The 21,843-nt window shown below is 36.2% G+C and overlaps 1 protein-coding gene across 1 annotated transcript; it reads right to left on the reverse strand.

The window, feature by feature from the left end:
* Positions 1–8,213: 8,213 nt before the first annotated feature.
* LOC115917967 (mucin-5AC-like) lies at positions 8,214–20,396 on the reverse strand. Its single transcript, XM_030982617.1, has 6 exons — positions 20,181–20,396; positions 17,186–17,593; positions 15,356–15,459; positions 10,860–11,055; positions 10,118–10,285; positions 8,214–8,425 (listed from the first exon to the last, which is right to left on the reverse strand). Exons 1-6 carry the CDS (start codon positions 20,218–20,220, stop codon positions 8,229–8,231), a joined length of 1,113 nt encoding a protein of 370 aa, XP_030838477.1. The 5' UTR covers positions 20,221–20,396; the 3' UTR covers positions 8,214–8,228.
* Between the last annotated feature and the right edge of the window lie 1,447 nt (positions 20,397–21,843).

Below are 21,843 nucleotides of genomic sequence, written 5' to 3' on the forward strand. Positions count from 1 at the left end.
TTTGCGAATCTACGTGTTTAAATAATCAAATGAGATGGTACAGGGAAGGTCAAAAGGAAAAAAAAGTGAAGAAAAAAAAAGTGTTGGAGACCCCCGGACTCGAACCAGGGATCTCGAGGTTGGAAGTCAAGTGCGTTACCGATATACCAAAACATCTCCCATAGCGATTACACGTAAACGGGAAATGGTATTCAGAAATCCTACTTTGCAAGTGAAATATAAGCATGATCCCGGCATCTAATCGAAAAATAAAAAATACTTTTGATAGCTCATTGTCTCAGCTACAACATATCCAAAGCTCAGTGAAAACAAAGCTAAAACAACGGAGATCTTTCTCGCGAAAGACAGGAGTGTAGAATCCAGTTTTGAGAAAAAGTCATGTCCCATAGAGAATACACGCAAAATGCGACAAATTGACATGCCTCCTTTAATCGCAAAAATACACCATGATACTTTTGTCAAAAATAAAAATTGTGAATACTACATTTGTAGAAAATTGTCTCAGCTAGAACATATCAAAATTAAAAAGAAAATTGATCCATATTTACAGAGATACAATCAATTTTCCAAAAATATGCTGACGTCATAATATGCAAATTGAAATTTTGAGTTTGGAGGCCATTATGATGACGTCATGAGTTAATTGAGGATCAAATGAGACATGAAATCATATCTCCGACTCATAATCTACCCAAATATGACAAAATATTAGGAGTTTCTATCTATTCTAAAGAGTTACAAGGAATTTTATATAGGCATATTTTTGCCAATGTATTGTGGATAAAGATAACGCAAATCCGCGCGTGCTGTCAACTTTGAGGGATGCTCATTGCGTTAATAAAAGGTGAACAAATTATCAAAATGCTTGGAAAAATGTACCGAATATGAAGACAGAAAAAAATCGGCGATTCTATGTTGCAAAATGCCAGTACGCGCGAAAACGCGCGCGCATGCGCGTGTGCGTAATTTTTTTATCAAATGCTCCATATGGCCTGAAACGTATGCAAAAAAAATTTGGTATGATTTAGAGCATTTTTAATTTTTGCGCGCGCGTAAACGCGCGGACGAGCGCGCACGCGCGCATTTACGCACGTTTATTGACCTCAACTTGACCGAACGGATATTGATCTTAATCATGATAAATATGAATGAAAAATTATTATTCGTTATAAAGATATGATCATTAGTTGATTTTCACAAAATGGCGCCTGGATGACGTCACGATGACTTTGAGTCTTTGAAAAGTCACGCAGTTCTAAGTTAGACTAAGATCTATCATCATTGAAAGATTCATAACAATGGCTTCGTTCAGTCTTGAGATATCCTGCGAACAATTTCGAGGAAGAATAATAATAAATAAATAAATAATAAAAATCTTGACGAAATCAAAAGGTGATACGTCTACGTACGTATCACCTAACTACACTTTAATTCGTCACTTAGACGAATTAGGTGATACGTATGATAATGGTTTACATAACGAATAATGCATTACACGATATATTATTTTGCTTCTCCCATTCATATGCTTCTCCCATTATGATCTATTCATATGTCAAGATTAAATTGTGTCTCCTTGATCATCATGGATCTAGGGAAGATAGATTGAAACAATATATGACCTTTGACCCTGTGCAGTAACCAGTTACACATTTGACTCTAATTTACATCATGAAGAACACCTTTTGACGATTTTTATCTTATTCAAAGAAATCAAAATGTAATTGATAAATGATTATCATCATTAAGATAATGATGATCATGATGATCATGATCATGATCATGAGCGCGATCATGATATCTTATTGAAAAAATGAGGGTTGATTTAGATAGCATATAGTCTCAGCTACAACATACTCAAAAATCAACAAAATCCAAGCAGAAATAACGGCGATATTGCTCGCAAAAGACAGGAATGTAGACTCCAGATTTTAGAAAAAGTCATTTCCCTAGAGATTACACGCAAAAAGTAATGGATTAAGTGAAAATAGGGTAATAATAAAGTAAAAAGGGTTATTTATGACATTATTTGCGAATCTACGTGTTTAAATATTCAAAGGAGATGGTACAGTGAAGGTCAAAAGGAAAAAAAGTGAAAAAAAACTGTTGGAGACACCCGGACTCAAACCAGGGATCTCGAGGTTGGAAGTCAAGTGCGTTACCGATATACCAAAACATCTCCCATAGCGATTACACGTAAACGGGAAATGGAATTCAGAAATCCTACTTTGCAAGTGAAATATGAGCATGATCCCGGCATCTAATCGAAAAATAAAAGGCACACTATTAATAGCTCATTGTCTCAGCTACAACATATCCAAAGCTCAGCGAAAACAAAGCTAAAACAACGGAGATTTTGCTCGCGAAAGACAGGAGTGTAGAATCCAGTTTTGAGAAAAAGTCATGTCCCATAGAGAATACACGCAAAATGCGAAAAATTGACATGCCTCCTTTAATCGCAAAAATACACCATGATACTTTTGTCAAAAATAAAAATTGTGAATACTACATTTGTAGAAGATTGTCTCAGCTAGAACATATCAAAATTAAAAAGAAAATTGATCCATATTAACAGAGATACAATCAATTTTCCAAAAATATGCTGACGTCATAATATGCAAATTGAAATTTTGAGTCCGGAGGCCATTATGATGACATGAGTTAATTGAGAGTCAAATGAGACATGAAATCATATTTCCATTTCATAATCTATCCACATATAAAAGAATATTGGGAGTTTCAATCTTTTCTGAAGAGTTACAATGAATTTTGTATAGGCATGTTTTTGCCCATGTATTGTGGATAAAGATAACGCAAATCCGCGCGTGCTGTCAACTTTGACGGACGCTCATTGCGTTAATAAAAGGTGAACAAATTATCAAAATGCTTGGAAAAATGTACCGAATATGATGGCAGAAAAAAATCGGCGATTCTATGTTGCAAAATGCCAGTACGCGCGAAAACGCGCGCGCATGCGCGTGTGCGTAATTTTTTTATCAAATGCTCCATATGGCCTGAAACGTATGCAAAAAAAATTTGGGATGATTTAGAGCATTTTTAATTTTTGCGCGCGCGTAAACGCGCGGACGAGCGCGCACGCGCGCATTTACGCACGTTTATTGACCTCAACTTGACCGGACGGATATTGATCTTAATCATGATAAATATGAATGAAAAATTATTATTCGTTATAAAGATATGATCATTAGTTGATTTTCACAAAATGGCGCCTGGATGACGTCACGATGACTTTGAGTCTTTGAAAAGTCACGCAGTTCTAAGTTAGAGTAAGATCTATCATCATTGAAAGATTCATAACAATGGCTTCGTTCAGTCTTGAGATATCCTGCGAACAAATTCGAGGAAGAATAATAATAAATAAACTAGACTTTAATTCGTCAATTAGACGAATTAGGTGATACGTATGATAGTGGTTTACATAGCGAATAATGCATTACACGATATATTATTTTGTAAAATGCTTCTCCCATTATGATCTATTCATATGTCAAGATTAAATTGTGTCTCCTTGATCATCTTGGATCTAGGGAAGATAGATTGAAACAATATATGACCTTTGACCCTGTGCAGTAACCAGTTACACATTTGACTCTAATTTACATCATGAAGAACACCTTTTGACGATTTTTATCTTATTCAAAGAAATGAAAATGTAATTGATAAATGATTATCATCATTATGATAATGATGATCATGATGATCATGATCATGATCATAAGCGCGATCATGACATCTTATTGAAAAAAAGAGGGTTGATTTAGATAGCATATAGTCTCAGCTACAACATACTCAAAAATCAACAAAATCCAAGCCGAAATAACGGCGATATTGCTCGCAAAAGACAGGAATGTAGAATCCAGATTTGAAAAAAAGTCATCTCCTATAGGGATTACACGCAAAAAGTAATGGATTAAGTGAAAATAGGGTAATAATAAAGTAAAAAGGGTTATTTATGACATTATTTGCGAATCTACGTGTTTAAATAATCAAAGGAGATGGTACAGTGAAGGTCAAAAGGAAAAAAAAAGTGAAAAAAAAAGTGTTGGAGACACCCGGAATCGAACCAGGGATCTCGAGGTTGGAAGTCAAGTGCGTTACCGATATACCAAAACATCTCCCATAGCGATTACACGTAAACGGGAAATGGAATTCAGAAATCCTACTTTGCAAGTGAAATATGAGCATAATCCCGGCATCTGATCGATATATAAAAGGCACACGTGTGATAGCTTATTGTCTCAGCTACAACATATTCGAAGCTCAGCGAAAACAAAGCTAAAATATGGGAGATTTCGCTCGCAAAAGACAGGAGTGTAGAATCCAGTTTTGAGAAAAAGTCATGTCCCATAGAGAATACACGCAAAATGTGAAAAATTGACATGCCTCCTTTAATCGCAAAAGTACGCCTTGATGCCTTAGTCAAAATGAAAAATTGTGGCAACTTACTTGTAGCAAATTGTCTCAGCTAGAACATATCAAAATTTAAAAGAAAATTGATCAATATTTACAGAGATACAATTAATTTTCCAAAAATATGCTGACGTCATAATATGCAAATTGAAATTTTGAGTTTGGAGGCCATTATGATGACATCATGAGTTAATTGAGGGTCAAATGAGACATGAAATCATATCTCCAACTCATAATCTATCTAAATATGAAAACATATTGGGAGTTCCCATCCATTCTGAACAGTTACAATGAATTTTGTATAGGCATGTTTTTGCCAATGTATGGTGGATAAAGATAACGCAGATCTGCGCGTGCTGTCAACTTTGACGGACGCTCATTGCGTTATTAAAAGGTGAACAAGTTATCAAAATGCTTGGAAAAATGTACCAAATATAATGACAGAAAAAATTCGGCGATTCTATATTGCAAAATGCCAGTACGCGCGAAAATGCGCGCGCATGCGCGTGTGCGTAATTTTTTTATCAAATGCTCCATATAGCCTGAAACGGATGTAAAAAAAATTTGGATGATTTGGAGCATTTTAATTTTTTTCGCGCGCGTAAACGCGCGGACATAAGCGTACGCGCATTTTTGCGCGCATTTATTGACTTGAAATTGACCGGACGGATATTGAGTTTAATCATGATAAATATGAATGAAAAATGGCTTTCCTTTATGAAGATATGATCATAAGTTGATTTTCACAAAATGGCGCCTGGATGACGTCACGATGACCTTGACTATCTGAAAAGTCACACAGTTCTAAGTTAGACTAAGATCTATCATCATTGAAAGTTTCATGATAATGGCTTTATTCAGTCTTGAGATATCCTGCGAACAAATTCGAGGAAGAATAATAAAAATAAATAATAATAATAATAATAATAATAAAGAAAAATCTTGACGAAATCAAAAGGTGATACGTTGACTTCGTTACGTATCACCTAATAATAATAAAAATCTTGACGAAATCAAAAGGTGATACGTTGACTTCGTTACGTATCACCTAATGATTCCTTCAAAATTTGCAATTTCAACTTTCGATCGAAAATTTTAACATGATCCCAACATCTGATTAAAAAACAAAGTCACCCTTTTTGATAGCCCATGGTCTCAGCTATAACATACCCCAATTTGGGAGAAAACAGAGCACACATAAGATAGAGAGTGCTCATAGATGAATGCCATGTAGATTCATGATGTGAACGAAATTCACCTTCCATAGACATAACACGCAAATGACGAAAATTCTGACATGTGGCCTTTAATTGAATTTTGTACTATGATGACCTCATTAAAATGAAACTTAGTGAAAAGTGATCTTGTAGAGAATTGCCTTATCTACAACATATCGACATTTCAAGGAGAATTGATGAATATTGAGAGAAATACACTACATTTTCTATAAATACAATGACGTCATAATATGCAATTTTGTATTTTTGACTTCCAAGGCCATTATGATGACGTAAAGATGTACTTAATGGCCAAATGAGATATGAAATCATACCTCCGACTCATACTCTATCTAAATATGAAAAAAAAAATTGGCAATCCCTATTCATCCCAATGGACTTTTCATAGGCATGTTTTTGCCCATATATGCAATGTATTACAAAAATCGCGCGTACGGACGGTTATCTTGAACGGACGCTCATTCCGTTTTTAATAGTGATAAAGAGCTAAACATGGTATCAAATTTTCCGGAAAAATATGAGGAATATTCGGTCAAAAGCTTTTGCGGAGAAATTATTTTTCGTTCGGCCGTGACGAACGAAAACGTGCAAAAATGCGTGTTTTGCGTGATTTTTTATGAAATGCTTAAAATGGCCTGAAACGTATGCAAAAAAAATTTAAGACGATTTTGAGCAATTTAAAATTTTACGCGCGCATTAACGCGCGCGCCTACGCGTACGCGCATTTTTGCGCGCATTTATTGACCTCAAATTGACCCGACGGATATTGATCTTAATCATGATAAATATGAATGAAAAATTACTTTCCGTTATGAAGATATGATCATAAGTTGATTTTCACAAAATGGCGCCTGGATGACGTCACGATGATTTTGAGTCTTTGAAAAGTCACACAGTTCTAAGTTAGACTAAGATCTATCATCATTGAAAGATTCATAACAATGGCTTTATTCAGTCTTGAGATATCCTGCGAACAAATTCGAGGAAGAATAATAATAAATAAATAATAATAAAAATCTTGACGAAATCAAAAGGTGATACGTTGACTTCGTTACGTATCACCTAATAAATAAATAAATAATAATAAAAATCTTGACGAAATCAAAAGGTGATACGTCTACGTACGTATCACCTAATAAATAATAAAAATCTTGACGAAATCAAAAGGTGATACGTCTACGTACGTATCACCTAATAATAATAATAATAAAGAAAAATCTTGACGAAATCAAAAGGTGATACGTCTACGTACGTATCACCTAAATACTCATGTATACTCATACCTGTGTGTATATACATACATGTATATACAACGTTTCTTAATCATACGACGTTATAGACTAGAAAATGGTCATTATTAATCATACAGCTATACGACGCACTTATATACGGTGAATTCTGGTAGACTTAACGCAGGGTATGTGTTTCATCATGCACACCCCTGACTAAGCCCGAGCATATAAGAAGGAGAATTTTCAATTTCGATTTCATTTATTTCTACAGATTCATAACAAGACAATATATTTACACAATGTACAATCAATTATATTAGATAGTTTAGACAGATACCCGAGATGTGATTGGTCCAGAGCTCGTCACGTGATATCAATTGTGAGGATCCAAATTGTTATATTTTCCTGGCCGGTCACTTTTCAGTGTTATATTAACCAGCTGGTGAAATGAATATATTTTTAAGGACCACCCTCCCCCCGAAAAAAAAAATATTCAAACCAAGGCTACCAAGAAAATATAACCACTTGAGAAAATATAACTCCCTTCAGAGGTCCAAATAATGTTATATTACACCCCCTGCCAGTCAATATCTGCATAATAAAAGAATTAAAACAACAGATGAACCGGCAAAGGGGGTGATCAAAAACCAAAGGTTTATTGGGGATCATCCACTGCTCAGAACTACAATATTGAAATGCAATAGCTTTTTTTTTTAACGACAACAATTCGCATGTTGCTCCGATTGTCTCATTTTCGCTCGCTGGAACATTGCCAGCACAAACCACTGACCTCTACCTCCTGGACGGCTCATCGCCCATTCCCATTCACTATACGTTACGTACTAAAAGGCTGTATTGTCTGACCGTTCATGAATATTCATGTTTTTGCCTACCTCGGCAAATATTTTGCTTTTACTAAATGGAAAAATGACGGTGGGGGGTTGGATGAAATGGACATAATGAACCAAGCAGAAGTGATCTATGATAATTCATGCTTCTTATCCTTCGTGTGCTTGACTTATAATCTTAAAATCGCTTGGCAAACTGAGTCCAAAGTTCGACTTGTTTCACATATGTATTATAGGCAATGACGAGCTTGCAACCTATTTTGATCAAATTACGTTGGGTGAACTTTCAAAAGTCAATGGGACATGAGGGTTCCAATTGAAGAGCTAGTGATAACGTAAGTCGGGTGGATGTGCTTTTCATTTAAACAAAAAATGAATTGTTAACGATTTTTTGTTGTTGGTACAATTCCATAGGCTAACATGTATGGCTGCTGCCTCTGACGATAGGGGGAGGGGGGGGGGGGGGGTGTGAAATGAGACTAAAAGGAGCTATATCTACATGATTTTGAATAATTCATTTTATAATTACCACAACTACCACAACAACAACAACAACACCCACAGCATACGATGACTATGAGCGCGATCGGAATGCCGACCCCGAGGCCGATTTTGGTTTTACGATCGAGCTTCAAGGTGTTACTGTCACTTTCTTGTGCAGGTCGACAAACATATGCTGGTGAGATAATGAGATAAAAATGGAAAACGCTACAATAATAAACCACTTCGTAGAAATAATCTGCTCATGGGCAAATAAGGGTCATCTGTAAAAAAAAAAAAAAATTGTTAAACCCTCGATACGTGTTCGTGAAAGTTACGTAGTCATTTTTCATTTATCACTGATGGTAAATTTTATGGAACACAGGTGAAAGTATTTTCTTTTTTTAAGAGGCTGAACAAAGGATATTCATGAAGCACCTCCATTACACTGGCAGTGATCATTGTAAAATGCACAAAAAGTTGGACTTCTCCATGTTTAAAAGAACTGTCGGGTCATTTAAACCGTGTGTTAATTACGAACTGGTTTGTTCACTATGATAATGAATATTGTTAATGCTTGATATCATAGAAATATAATTAAAATGAAACTGGCGAATCCAGCGTAGGACAGGAACTGCCTATATCGCCCCCCCCCCCCACACTTAACTCACATCCTGCTATAAGCTTGCATGCACGCTACCGTTATAGTGATTTGTACACCCGAACAAGCTATCGCTTCGCTGTTTCTTGCATGTTTGCAAGCATTCGTAATAGCAGTTATTGTTCTTGCCAATTGTACTGTGTCTAGTGTTTCGCACGCGCTACTGATAGTACCATCGCGTTAATCCGATTATCTCAAAATAAACTTGGCACTGGGGGATTTGTGGCTTAGCACAACAGGGATTAGCCCTGTGGCAGGATAACAGTTAAATACTTGCAGTGTGTCCGTGTAATACCGTGCGGCGCATTGAACTATGTGTCCTCTGACACCCGCGCCTCTGTATTCAAAGCTGCGTTTTACATTGAGAATTAACAGAGCGTGAGGGCCCCGTCCGGGCACCGTCGGGAATCCACACGGGACACGTAAGGCGCCTCACGGGCTCTTAACGGACTCTCTACGGCCCAACGGTCAGTTAAAAACGCCGAGAGAATAGGAAGCAGCCAACTCAGCACCACAGCCCCCGTACGGCTTAATAAATTGTACTGGCGCCCGTAGAAACTGGACGGGAGCCAGCCGGACACCGGCCGAAAATTCCTTAAATGTCTGTTTTTACTCGCCGTACGGGCCCCGGAGGCATCATTTTTTCTGCGACACAGATTGGTTTTTTTTTTAAAGGTCTTGATTTAACCCTTACCCTAACCCTAACCCAAAACTTTCCCATAGGCTCAACACGCACCTAACCCCAATCTGTGCCGCATACAAAAATAACGCGCGCCGGAGAGTATATTTGAAAGCCCCGTAACGCGGATTCTCCCGACTAATCCGGTCATCATATATCTTTACATAGTTTGCTGGTGATGGAAATGTAATGTAACAATTTAAGTGATCTTCATCATAAAACTAAATCGCCTTGATTTTAAAGGCCAATCAGAATTTGTTATGTTAATGTCGTCCTGTATGTTATGGGTTCCCTGTCATTAGAATATATTCAAATAGCTTCAAATTTCACTTTTAAAAAGGGATATTGCAGGAATACACTCTCGATAAAAACAATATTGACCTGGAAGTAGACTGGTCGACGCATTCTTACCCGTTCTGTGCGCTCTGTTTTTATTATATTCTTTATCATGTTTATTTTCTTCTAACTTTTTAATCATTAATTAATCCATAGAAATTCGGGCTTAAGGGTTATCTGTGTCTAGAAGAAGGAAATGATTAATCCCTTACCTTGTCCCAAGTTGTCCCCTCCTTCGGTTCTCTGGACGAAAGGCTGGAGCGAAGGGTTGGTCAGGTTGAGCTGAAGGTAGCCTAGACTGTAGTTGAAGTGACTGCAGGTGTAATAGTCACCAAGAGGCACATTAAAGAAATCTTCGGTCACAGAAGAGGAAAGTGGCGCTGGGGAAAAAAATAGAGTAACGTTTTTTATGAATATTGAGCAATAGGCCTATATTGCTTACCTCACCACATAAAATACAAGTTTGAATGTATTATTGTTCGACGTGTACATCTTATCGTCATATGACTTATATGTTGTCTGTCTATTATCCTGGACTTAGTATTTGTATTTCCCTTTCCATCAATACTATTAGTTGGATCCCATATACATGTAGATTTCAATATAAAAATAGGGATTGAAAACCTTCTCTCTCTCCGCAGCTCTTCCATAATAATCCTCCATCAGTAAATTCTCAAAAAAAAGCAAAATCATGTAATGAAATATTAAAAATTGTATAATTAAAATTTAAAAAATATCGATATACATTGTTTATTACATGTGTGTTAATGTCAATTACAAAAAGTAATGATGGGAAGAACCTCCGTTAGCATTGGGCTATGTTTTTATTGTTTCTTTGTTTTACCAAAATGTGTTAAATGTTAAGGTATTTTTATGTTTTGTATATTCGTGGCATGATTTTATTTATCAAATCAAATCGAATAAAATATTACAATTTTCGCCCTATCAACTTACTTCTAAGGGTGCTCCTGCTCGCAGAAAGTGTGTGGAGCATGAACGAGCCCCCTCTAGTGGTGAAGTTCAGTACAATTCTCCATTCAGTAAAAATAGTATTAAAATCCAAGACAAATGCTGAATATGAAGATGAGCTGCAATCAGATGCGGATGTCGACGCATGAGACGGTATCTTTTCAGTCACACCATTAATGACCTGCAAGTGAATGTTTGGTCCCGTCAGAGGCACTATGTAACATTTTAACAGGGTTTTAGTGGTGTTTTAAATCTTTTTCGCAGGAAATCTTAAATTGTGGTATTGTGGTTGAGGCTGAGAATAGACTCAGTAGGCCTATTTACCAATGTATGCTTACTCTACGCCCGATCCCTTGGTTACAAGTGATTCACCTCCTATGCATTATGGCATATCTGTGGATGGCATTCATTTTGTTGCTGCGTCATACAATCCACTGGCGGTCTTTTTTAATTACCAAGATAAGCTTTTTTTTAAGTACACTTAACCTCCGGAAACGTGTCTACTAATATTAAATCGAATGTTCAAAACTACCAACGATGGTATAATAACCGTTATATTGGAAGAACAGAAACGAAGATTTAGCTATTCGTCCAGACACATACAGCTACAATAGGTGTACAGTACGAGAGCTGTATAAAATGGAGTATTAATACAGACAGTGTGTGGAGCTTGAACGAGGGCTTCTAGTATTGAATTGTACCATACTGGATTTTTTTTAATTATAAAATTAATAATTTTCGGAAGTTTGCATCCGAAAGTACAAGATTTTGCTGTTCCGTTGCCAGTATTTGTTTTCAGTTTTTTGTATTCCCTTTTTTGCCATCTTATTCGTTGACTTGTACCCCCACTCCCCGAGTTACGCTACTGGTGTTTGATGTAAATCACAAAACTTATCACCAACTGTCAAAGCACTGGTGATTCAATAACAAATGTAAGTTTGTTATATTTGTAATATAGATAAACTTGCTGATATAAAAAGAAACTAGAAATTTAATTCGTCATGGGGACGAATTAGGTGGTCTGTCTTCAGTTCTTATGATCAAGCTCATCTTCAATTCAATTACCCAATAAACTGATGTTAAAGTAAAATGATGTATTAAGATATGAATTAATGAATGAAGTACTGATGAACTGATGAACTGATAGATTTAACTTATGTGAAATGAACTGAATCGATGAGCTAAAAGGACAAATTGATGAACTGAACTTAACTGATGAGCTGAACTGATGAGCTGAACTGATGAACGAAGTATTGAGAAATTATCATGATGAATGCATAATGATCATGATCAAATTTAATGCAAACAAATATCAAAATAAGTAGTCCTAATGAATATGACACAAAGTATTGAGAAATAAACTACTTGATCATGATCATGATTGTCATGATGACGATAATGATAATCATGATGATCATGATCGTGATCCTGACATCTGATTGAAAAAAGTGAGGGGATATTTAGATAGCATATAGGCTCAGCTACAACATACACAAAAATCAACAAAAACCAAGAGGAAAAAATGGCGATATTGCTCTCAAAAGACATGAATGTAGAATCCAGATTTGAGAAAAAGTCATCTCCCATAAGGATTACACGCAAAAAGTAATGGATCAAGTGATTATAGGGTAATAATAAAGTAAATATGGTTGTTTATTACATTATTTGCGATACTACGTGTTTTAATATTCAAAGGAGATGGTACAGTGAAAGGTCAAAAAGAACAAAAAGTGAAGAAAAAAAAAAACTGTTGGAGACGCCCGGACTCGAACCAGGGACCTCGAGGTCGGAAGTCAAGTGCGTTACCGATATACCAAAACATTTCCCATAGAGATTACACGTAAACGGAAAATGGAATTATCAAATCCCACTTTGCAAGTGAAATATGAGCATGATCCCGGCATCTGATCGAAAAATGAAGGGCACACTAGTGATAGCTTATTGTCTCAGCTACAACATACTCAAAGCTCAGCGAAAACAAAGCTAAAACGACGGAGATATTGCTCGCAAAAGACAGGATGTAGAAACCAATTTTGAGAAAAAGTCATGTCCTATAGAGAATACACGCAAAATGTGAAAAATTGACATGCCACCTTTAATCGCAAAAATACGCCATGATACCTAAGTCAAAATGAAATATTGTGCCAACGGCATTTGTAGAGAATTGTCTCAGCTAGATCATATCAAAATTTGGAAGAAAATCGATCAATATTTACAGAGATACAATCAATTTTCCAGAAATATGCTGACGTCATAATATGGAAATTGAAATTTTGTGTTCGAAGGCCATTATGATGACGTCATGAGTTAATTGAGGGTCAAATGAGACATGAAATCATTTCTCCAATTTATACTCTATCAAAATATGGAAAAGAAATTTGGTTCACCTTGCATCCTAAAGCGCTACAATGGATTTTGTATAGGCATGTTTTTGCCCATGAATGCTATGTATTACAAGAGCTCGCACTCACGGAAATTATCTTAAACGGACGGTCATTCCGTTATTAATCGTAAGAAAAAGGTGAACAAGGTATCAAAATGCTTGAAAAAATGTGCCAAATATGATGAAAGAGAAAAATTGGCGATTCTAAGTTGGAAAATACCAGTACGCGCGAAAACGCGCGCGCATTCGCGTGTGCGCGTTTTTTTTTGTGCAAAATGCTTAAAATGGCCTGAAACGTATGCAAAATTAATTTGATATGATTTTGAGCATTTTGAAATTTTGCGCGCGAGCTGACGCGCGGACGTACGCATGCGCGCGCGTTTTTTGACCTGAAATTGACCGGACGGATATTGACCTTAATCATGATAAATATGAATGAGAAATGCTTTTCTGTTATGAAGATATGATCATGAGTAAAAAGTACCAAAAAAAAAACACAAAATGGCGCCTGGATGACGTCATGAAGATTTGATGACCTTGAAAATGTTACTGTCACGTCTCATGGCAATGACCTATGACTGTCCAAAAATTGAAGGAAATTGATTGAACCGATCTTGAGTTATCCTGTGAACAAAAAAGTGTGAAGAAATAAATAAAAACTAGATTTGTAATACTTGTTTGGAACAAGTATAGGTGGGCTGATCCAACAAAAAATTGAGACAAAATAAAGGGTACATTTGAAATAGCTTTTTGTCTCAGCTACAACATATTCGGAGTTCAGCGTAAATGAAGCTAACACGACGTAGATATTGCTCGCGAAAGACGGGAATGTAGAATCAAGTTTTGAGAAAAAGTCATGTCCCATAGAGAATACACGCAAAATGTGAAAAAATTGGCATGCCTCCTTTAATCGCAAAAATACGCCATGATGCCTTTGTCAAAATGAAAAATTGTGACAATTGGATTTGTAGAGAATTGTCTCAGCTAGAACATATCAAAATTTTGAAGAAAATTAATCAATTTTTAGAAAGATACAATCAATTTTCCAAAAAAATGCTGACGTCATAATAGGCAAATTGAAATTTTGAGTTCGGAGGCCATTATGATGACGTCATGAGTTAATTGAGGGTCAAATGAGACATGAAATCATATCTCTGATTTATACTCGCTCAAAATATGAAAAAAAATTGGGGTCACCTTGCATCCTAAAGAGCTATAATGGATTTTGCATAGGCATGTTTTTGCCCATATATGCTATGTATTACAAGAGCTCGCGCGCATTGAAATTTATGTTAAACGGTCGATTATTCAATTATTTATAGTCATAAAGAGACAAACATGGTATCAATTTGTTTGTAAGAATATGTGGAATATTATGAAAGAAAAAAAATGTCGATTCTATGGTGTCTAATAGTTTTACGCGCGAAAACGCGCGCGCATGCGCGTGTGCGCGATTTTTTAAAAAATGCTTAGAATGGCCTAAAACGTATGCAAAATGATTTTGAGACGATTTTGAGCATTTCAAAATTTTGCGCGCGCATTGACGCGCGGACGTACGCGCACGCGCGTGTTATTTGACCTGAAATTGACCGGACGGATATTGACCTCGATCATTATAAATATGAATGAGAAATACCTTTTGGTTATGAAGATATGATCATGAGTTGATTTTCGTAAAATTTTACAAAATGGCGCCTAGATGACGTCATCAGTGAAGGACAATGTTGAAAACGTTATTGTGCTTTGTACATATGCCTTTACATATGTGTGCCAAATTTCAAGGCATTTGATTGAGCCATTTTCAAGTTATCTTGCTAACAAAAAAGTGGTTAGAAATAAGAAAAATATTTAATAATAAATAAATAAAGGCAATTCTAACGAAATTATAAGGTGGTCTGTACGATATACAGCCCACCTGATAAATAATAAATAAATAAATAAATAAATAAATAAATAAATAAAGAAAGAAAGAAAATTCTGACGAAAACAATAGGTGATGTGTCATTGACAGACCACCTAATAAAGAAAGAAAATTCTGACGAAAACAATTGGTGATCTGTCATTGACAGACCACCTAAAAATGAGCGATCAAACTTACATCAGTTATGGTTCCATCGAAGTCCATGATCATACACAGCTTGCCGTCCTTGTCCCTCACTTCCCATCGGGCTTTTGGGGCTGATGTTGTTCCTCCTGGTGTCACTGTGACAATTAGAGGGTCATTTCATGAAGTTAGGGGGAAGGGGATATGATGATGTCGTTATGATACGTCGTTATGATAATTTTCTACTACACATATGGAAATTGAAATCATATGATGTAGATATATTTTTTGCCATGAATATATATAAAGTAGTACCCTGCCAGAATTATTCCTGTTTCGGTTACTTCTCTTCAAATTCTTTGCTTAATATGTACTCCTTTTTATAATTTGTAATCAATGTTATAACATGGCCTCACATTTATATAACATGACATAATATTTGGGTCTTTAATATTGATTCACCATGAAGCTAGATTACTTCAAAACGTATATCTTGGCTTTGCATTTTATCATAAACTGAATTTCAGCAAATTGTTATAATGGTTGATAGTAGGCATACCAGAGAATTGCCCGAACACGGTGGAATAACCCAAATATGAATGGAAACTTTAAAGTTAAGCTTAAAGGACATCTATAAACAACACCAACATCAATATGAACAGCAACAAGAATTACCTCAATAACATCAACAACAACTAACACCTGTATTAAAGAGGTTCCTAGTTGCTATGATATATTCAAAATTCAGAATTTCAAAATAACAATTTTAAATACATCTTCAGCAAATAGTGGGACAAGTGCAGACTAGTCAAAGCACCAAAACGCGCTCGCACTGAACCCAAGTCCGTGGTTTTATTTCCGTCATTGCTTCATTGAATATCAGTTACAGTTTTGAGGTTTGATGTTATACATTCTATCTATACACACGTATGTTTTCAGGTAATAGTTATTCCTTTAACTAACAACGACCTTTTGAAGAAAAAAGGGAAACATTTGCAATTCATATGATTTAAGAATCAAACCGACATCAAGACTTTAAAGATATTATGTCCCTTTTGCAGCCAAAATCAAATTCTGTAGAACTTTGCAGGAATTATGAAAATGTCATGTATGTTAGCAGTGTCCTAATATTCAAATTATGCAAGGAAACCCGCCTACTTGCTAGACTTCATTGTCAGACGCTATTGAGTGACTAGCTGGCTTTTTTCGTCTTTGGTAATAACATACATGTAATGAGCTGTAAAGGGTACATGAGCATTTGTCTATATCAATAAACCATTTCTTGTAATGGCCAAAATTAAACTGATTGAATCTTTGCGCAGCACAAAACGTACGACCATTCGGTATAATGGTCTGAAAATCAGACTATTACTTACTGTATTTGTATCACTTAAGTCGATTCGACAAATATAAGTCGTTATTTTCCCACCGAACGATATTTCAATCCCCTTTCTTTTAGGGAAGTTCTAAATTAGTGTTAACTTTCAAATGGCGTTGGAATTTAACCTTCATGGCCTGCAAATGGGACATAGTACCTTTGCAGACACATGAATGGGGCTCTCATGGGGAATTTGTCACCGTTCGGGAGTTAATCCAATAGCAGATTGTGTCAATTACCAGGATAAGCCTGTAGTTTTATGACAAACAGGCTTTGTATATTGCTTTGCCTTTTCCCCGTTTGTTGAAGTCCTTATCTGACATTTGCATCATCGAAGAGACGAGAGAGCTAGCATTTCTTGATAAGCCTAGGCGGTTACTGTGTGCAGACTTGTACACCCAAAAATGGTATATCCACCAAGTCTGGTGTCGTCAAATTACGACTTTCTGCACATGCATGGTAACTGACGACCACCTGGCTTCCATATAAATATTGCTAACAAATACCTGACTGGGTGGTGCTTGTCGTTCCACTCTCGGTTGTCATGTTGCTGGCCGCGGTTGTTTTAGGCTCAGGGGTTGTTGGAGCTTCAGTAGTTTTCATGTTGCTTGCATCAGTTGTTGTAGGTCCAGTAGTTTTCATGTTGCTTTCAGTGGTTTGTTTATGTCCAGTAGTTGTCATGTTGCTTGCAGTGATTGTGGTAGGTCCAGTGGTTGTCATGTTGCTTGCAGTGGTTTGTTTATGTCCAGTAGTTGTCATGTTGCTTGCAGTGGTTTGTTTATGTCCAGTAGTTGTCATGTTGCTTGCAGTTTTTGTTGTAGGTCCATTAGTTATAGCTCCAGTGGTCGTTGAAGTTCTAGTAATAGTTTTGTTGTATGCATAACATACTGCTGGGAAGCACATCAGTGCTGCCACTATCAATTCAAAAATAAGAAAAGAAATTAGATCATTGAAATCATCAAGATCTTACGAAATTAGAATTTTTATTTATCGGCATTCTGTAAAATTTAATCTGTCCTGAATTTTTTTTGTTAAGAGAGTTTAGGAAAAAACACTTTGGGAGCGAAGAGAGATTGGGGGAAAGAGATCGATAGGTAGCGTAATAGATATATATGGTTATATCGATAATAAGATAAGATAATTTCCCATCCGGAAGAAAAATGTGTACACAGGTATGGGCAGGCGCGGATCCACGAGCCCAATTCTTCCGGCCCGGAAGAATGGGCTTGCCATAGCCGGGCCGGAAGAATTGGGCTCGTGGATCCGCGCCTGGGTCTGGGCAACAATTTCATCACAGATAACACTCTATATTTTTAGACTGAAATATACGGGGTGTCTCATTAAAAATGCAACGATAGTTTGACTCGCAACATTAGCTTAGAAAAGACTCATCCATTCGCACTGACAATTCGTAGGTAATTTTGCAGTAATATTCCTTAGTATGTCCTAGTATTCCGGTTAAAAAAATATTAAGCTAAAATAAGAAAGTGATGATCATTTTGTAAAATGATGCATTTTTCAATAATTGTTACAAGAATAGCGCAAGTGCATTATAAGTGTATGCACGGGGGCATTACAAATTAGTGGCATGCAAGCTCTAAAATCAACTTCAAATAATAACTTCAGGTAATACAAAGTGTTGGTATGGGGTATTGAATTTGGTTTCAAATTAACATATCGGAAGCACATGCGAATTTACACCATTCAATAATCGTTGTCGCGGTTGAAACCGAGTCTAAAGTGATGAAATTGTATATAATCAACTCTTTATGTATGCTTTAACTTTAAAACGATGTTTCTGGACTACAATCGACCGATTAGCTATTCCCGGTTGGAATATGTATATCATATATATATTCATGGTCGCAGCTACCATGAATTGGCCTTAAAGGAGCTACACAAAGAAAATTCACTAACGACTGATAATTAGAACAAATTACATATGGATGGAAAGATTTTCTCTTGAAAAACACGAATAATTTGCTGAGAAATCATATAGATATCATGGAAAGGCGTAAAATGCAATTTTTCAAAACCCTTCTTAGACCCCCAAGCGCCCCCGAACGTAAGCCAAACACACGAGCGTATCGAGCTCTGAATAGTGACGTCACACACTGGACAAACAGCTCAGTGTCGTGTAGCAGTCTGCAGCTAGCCAGCCGTGTCCCGTATGTGACGTCACAAATATTGAGGCTCTATAAAGGACCGCTGATTACTAAGGCAGAAAATCTGGATCTCAAAACTAACATTTTTGAGAGTTGATTACTGCGGACCACAAACATATTTTGAAGAAAAGAGTTGTTGTATTTGATCAGCAAGGCTTCCCCTTCGCAATGATATGAGTTTTGCATCAATTCAAAACACTTTTGATTCTTCGTGTGGCTACTTCAGCGCTATTTGAAATATTTAAAGTTTACTGGAAACCGGTAAAATTTTGATTATTCAATTACTCGAAAGCAGAAGTGTTTTACTTTTAGGCCCTTAATTTTCCAGTGTTTATAATATACACACAGAGGCATCCAAATATATTAAAAAATTCTAAGGAATTACTATCCATCCAATTTTCAAAATTTCCGTAAAACTTTGCATTACCTTTAAGCATTTTATATTGATCTCCTGAGAATTATGCGTGTCCTAGAATCAATGTTTAGTCTTTGATGCTTATTAACTTGAATAGCTGGAAACGTAATGCAGTTGTTTTCCCCTTTAAATCAATATCTGGTTGTTTCCTACAGTAAATCGCTAACGTCACAATGTAATCGAGTATAAAAGTTGAAGACAGTAGCAATTAAGCAATTTTGTTCGCATAACAAATTCTCGGAATACTTCTTTTTGTTTCTCGTATACTTAAGACATATTTCAAAGTCAGTCACGACATTATACGAATGCAATATCTATTTAAAATGTCCAATGATGATGTCAACGAGACAATAAAAGTTAGAATGGATTCAATGGAAAGTCTTGTCGTGAAATGCAAAAGCGACAATTAAACGCTTATCAAAAAATATTGCACATCGATGCTATGCAACGCGCTTACTTTTAACATTTGGAACAGGTTACTTCTTGCAAAAGCAGTTAAAACTTTGTAGTTGTAGCATACATTCTAATGAAATTTACACCGAGTTCTGGTACAGCATTGACAACGAAATACCATTGAGGATACTTAGTTAAGTTGTCGCCGATCAAAATCTATTCAGACCATCTGATCGTGAACAAGAAGCCAATAAATTCTTCAACTTTTCCAACGCGACATTAACAAAAGAACTGCTGGGCTCACTTCTACTTTATCCGCTTCACATTTTAAGACTGAATATCAACACAGACCAAGATAATTTGAATGAAAAAAGAAAAAAATTCTAACAAAACAGTCATTATACTGTATAGCTTCATGGCAACACACTAGTGTAAGAAGACGGAAATAACATGTCGAATCAAATGGTCCTAAAGAAAGAAAGAAAATATGGTAACTTTTTAATAGAATCGGAATGTGTTTTGTCTCACCTAGGATTCCTGCAGCTTGAAAAGTGGTGATTCGCGTCATAACTGATCGTAAGGTAACCTCTTGCCGTTTAAAACTCAAACTCTCAACTCGTACTAGAATTAGTTTGTAAAGTATGATATCTGTGCAATAACTTCTTGCGCTCTTGTTGCATGTGCCGAGGTAGGTTTTGACTTTTAACTAAATGAAGAGAGAGGAGTGCGCCGTGCTAGATTACTATTTTTACGACTTTTCAAATCGAAATAGGACATGTCCATGCATAACTGCTGACACTGCAGTGAAACACGTGACACAAAAGGCTCGCTCGACGTCACAGAGGCTTCCAATCAGCTAAAGCCCCGGTCGTATATGCAAATGAAGAAAGGGACTGAATTACCCGGCCGCATTTAGAGTTTGGTAAATCGAAATGACTTAAATGAATACATGCTAAACACACACACATACCCACACACACACACATACAAATGTATATATATATATATGTATATATTTCGATGTAATGATATAAAATATTGCGCCGGTATGGGGTTATCAGACGCCCTTTATTGGGCATTTTTTCCTCAAAGCTCATTGACCTAATTTTGTCAGAAAGAAGGTGTTAACTTAATTTATTTTCATGACACAATTTTCCATCGGTAGAAGAGTGACAGGCTTCCCCCAAATATAAAACTATAGCACCCCCCCCCCCCGAACAAATGTTTCATCTAAATATTCTCTGGATGTAATAAAGAAAAAGTTTTTTTTTTTTAACCTCCGAACGTTGTTTTACCTTCCAAATTTTGTAACTGTACAGTGCGTCCTAGAAAAAACGAAATAAAGAATTATCGATGTTATACCATATCTTAATCACAATTATAATTGATAAATGACACACATGTGTAAGCTCAGATCCTCCTATTTCATTTGATGCAACTCACATGCATATTTAACGCATATATGATTTAAATCAATTTGAAGAAAGAATACCAAAAAGTCATTTGGCGGACGGTATTTGAAGTTCATAGAGAAAATCACATTTCTAGAAAGTTCATTTTTTGCCCTTTCATACGACACCTCACTCTGAAAGAATGAGTTAGGATTAACAAAGACCTGTTTGTTTAAAGTAATGCTTGCATTTTCATAATTTGATTAAATGAATTCGATTTCACTGGCTGCCTGCCGTAGCAACAAACATAATTGACGAAAGGCTTAACTCCGTTTCGCTGACAATCAGCCATGGATGAAGTCTTTCTTTCTATGGCTGATCTTTGACGAAACGGAGTTAAATCTTTTGTCAATTCTGTTTGTTGCTACGGCAGGTAGCCAGTGGAAACGAATTTGTTTAATCAAATTATGGAAATGCAAGCAATACTTTAAACAAATACAACTTTGATTAGCGAGGTCCCTGCTTTGATATTTCTTGCTCATTTTTCCTGATTGAGGTGTCATATGGAAGGGCAGATAATGAACTTTCTAGAAATGTGATTTTCCTCTTCGAAATTCAGATACCGTCCGCCCAATAACTTGTTGGTACTCTTTCTTCGAATTGATTTTAATCACTCACACGTTAAATATTCATCATACAAGTTTTACAAATACGTGTCATTTATCAATTATGATCGTGATTAAGTAAACATAAAACATCGATAATTCTCGGTTTCGTGTTTTTCTGGGCCGGACGCACTG

Source organism: Strongylocentrotus purpuratus, unplaced genomic scaffold (assembly GCF_000002235.5).
Source record: "Strongylocentrotus purpuratus isolate Spur 01 unplaced genomic scaffold, Spur_5.0 spur5_scaffold_12, whole genome shotgun sequence".
Taxonomy (NCBI): Eukaryota; Metazoa; Echinodermata; class Echinoidea; order Camarodonta; family Strongylocentrotidae; genus Strongylocentrotus; species Strongylocentrotus purpuratus.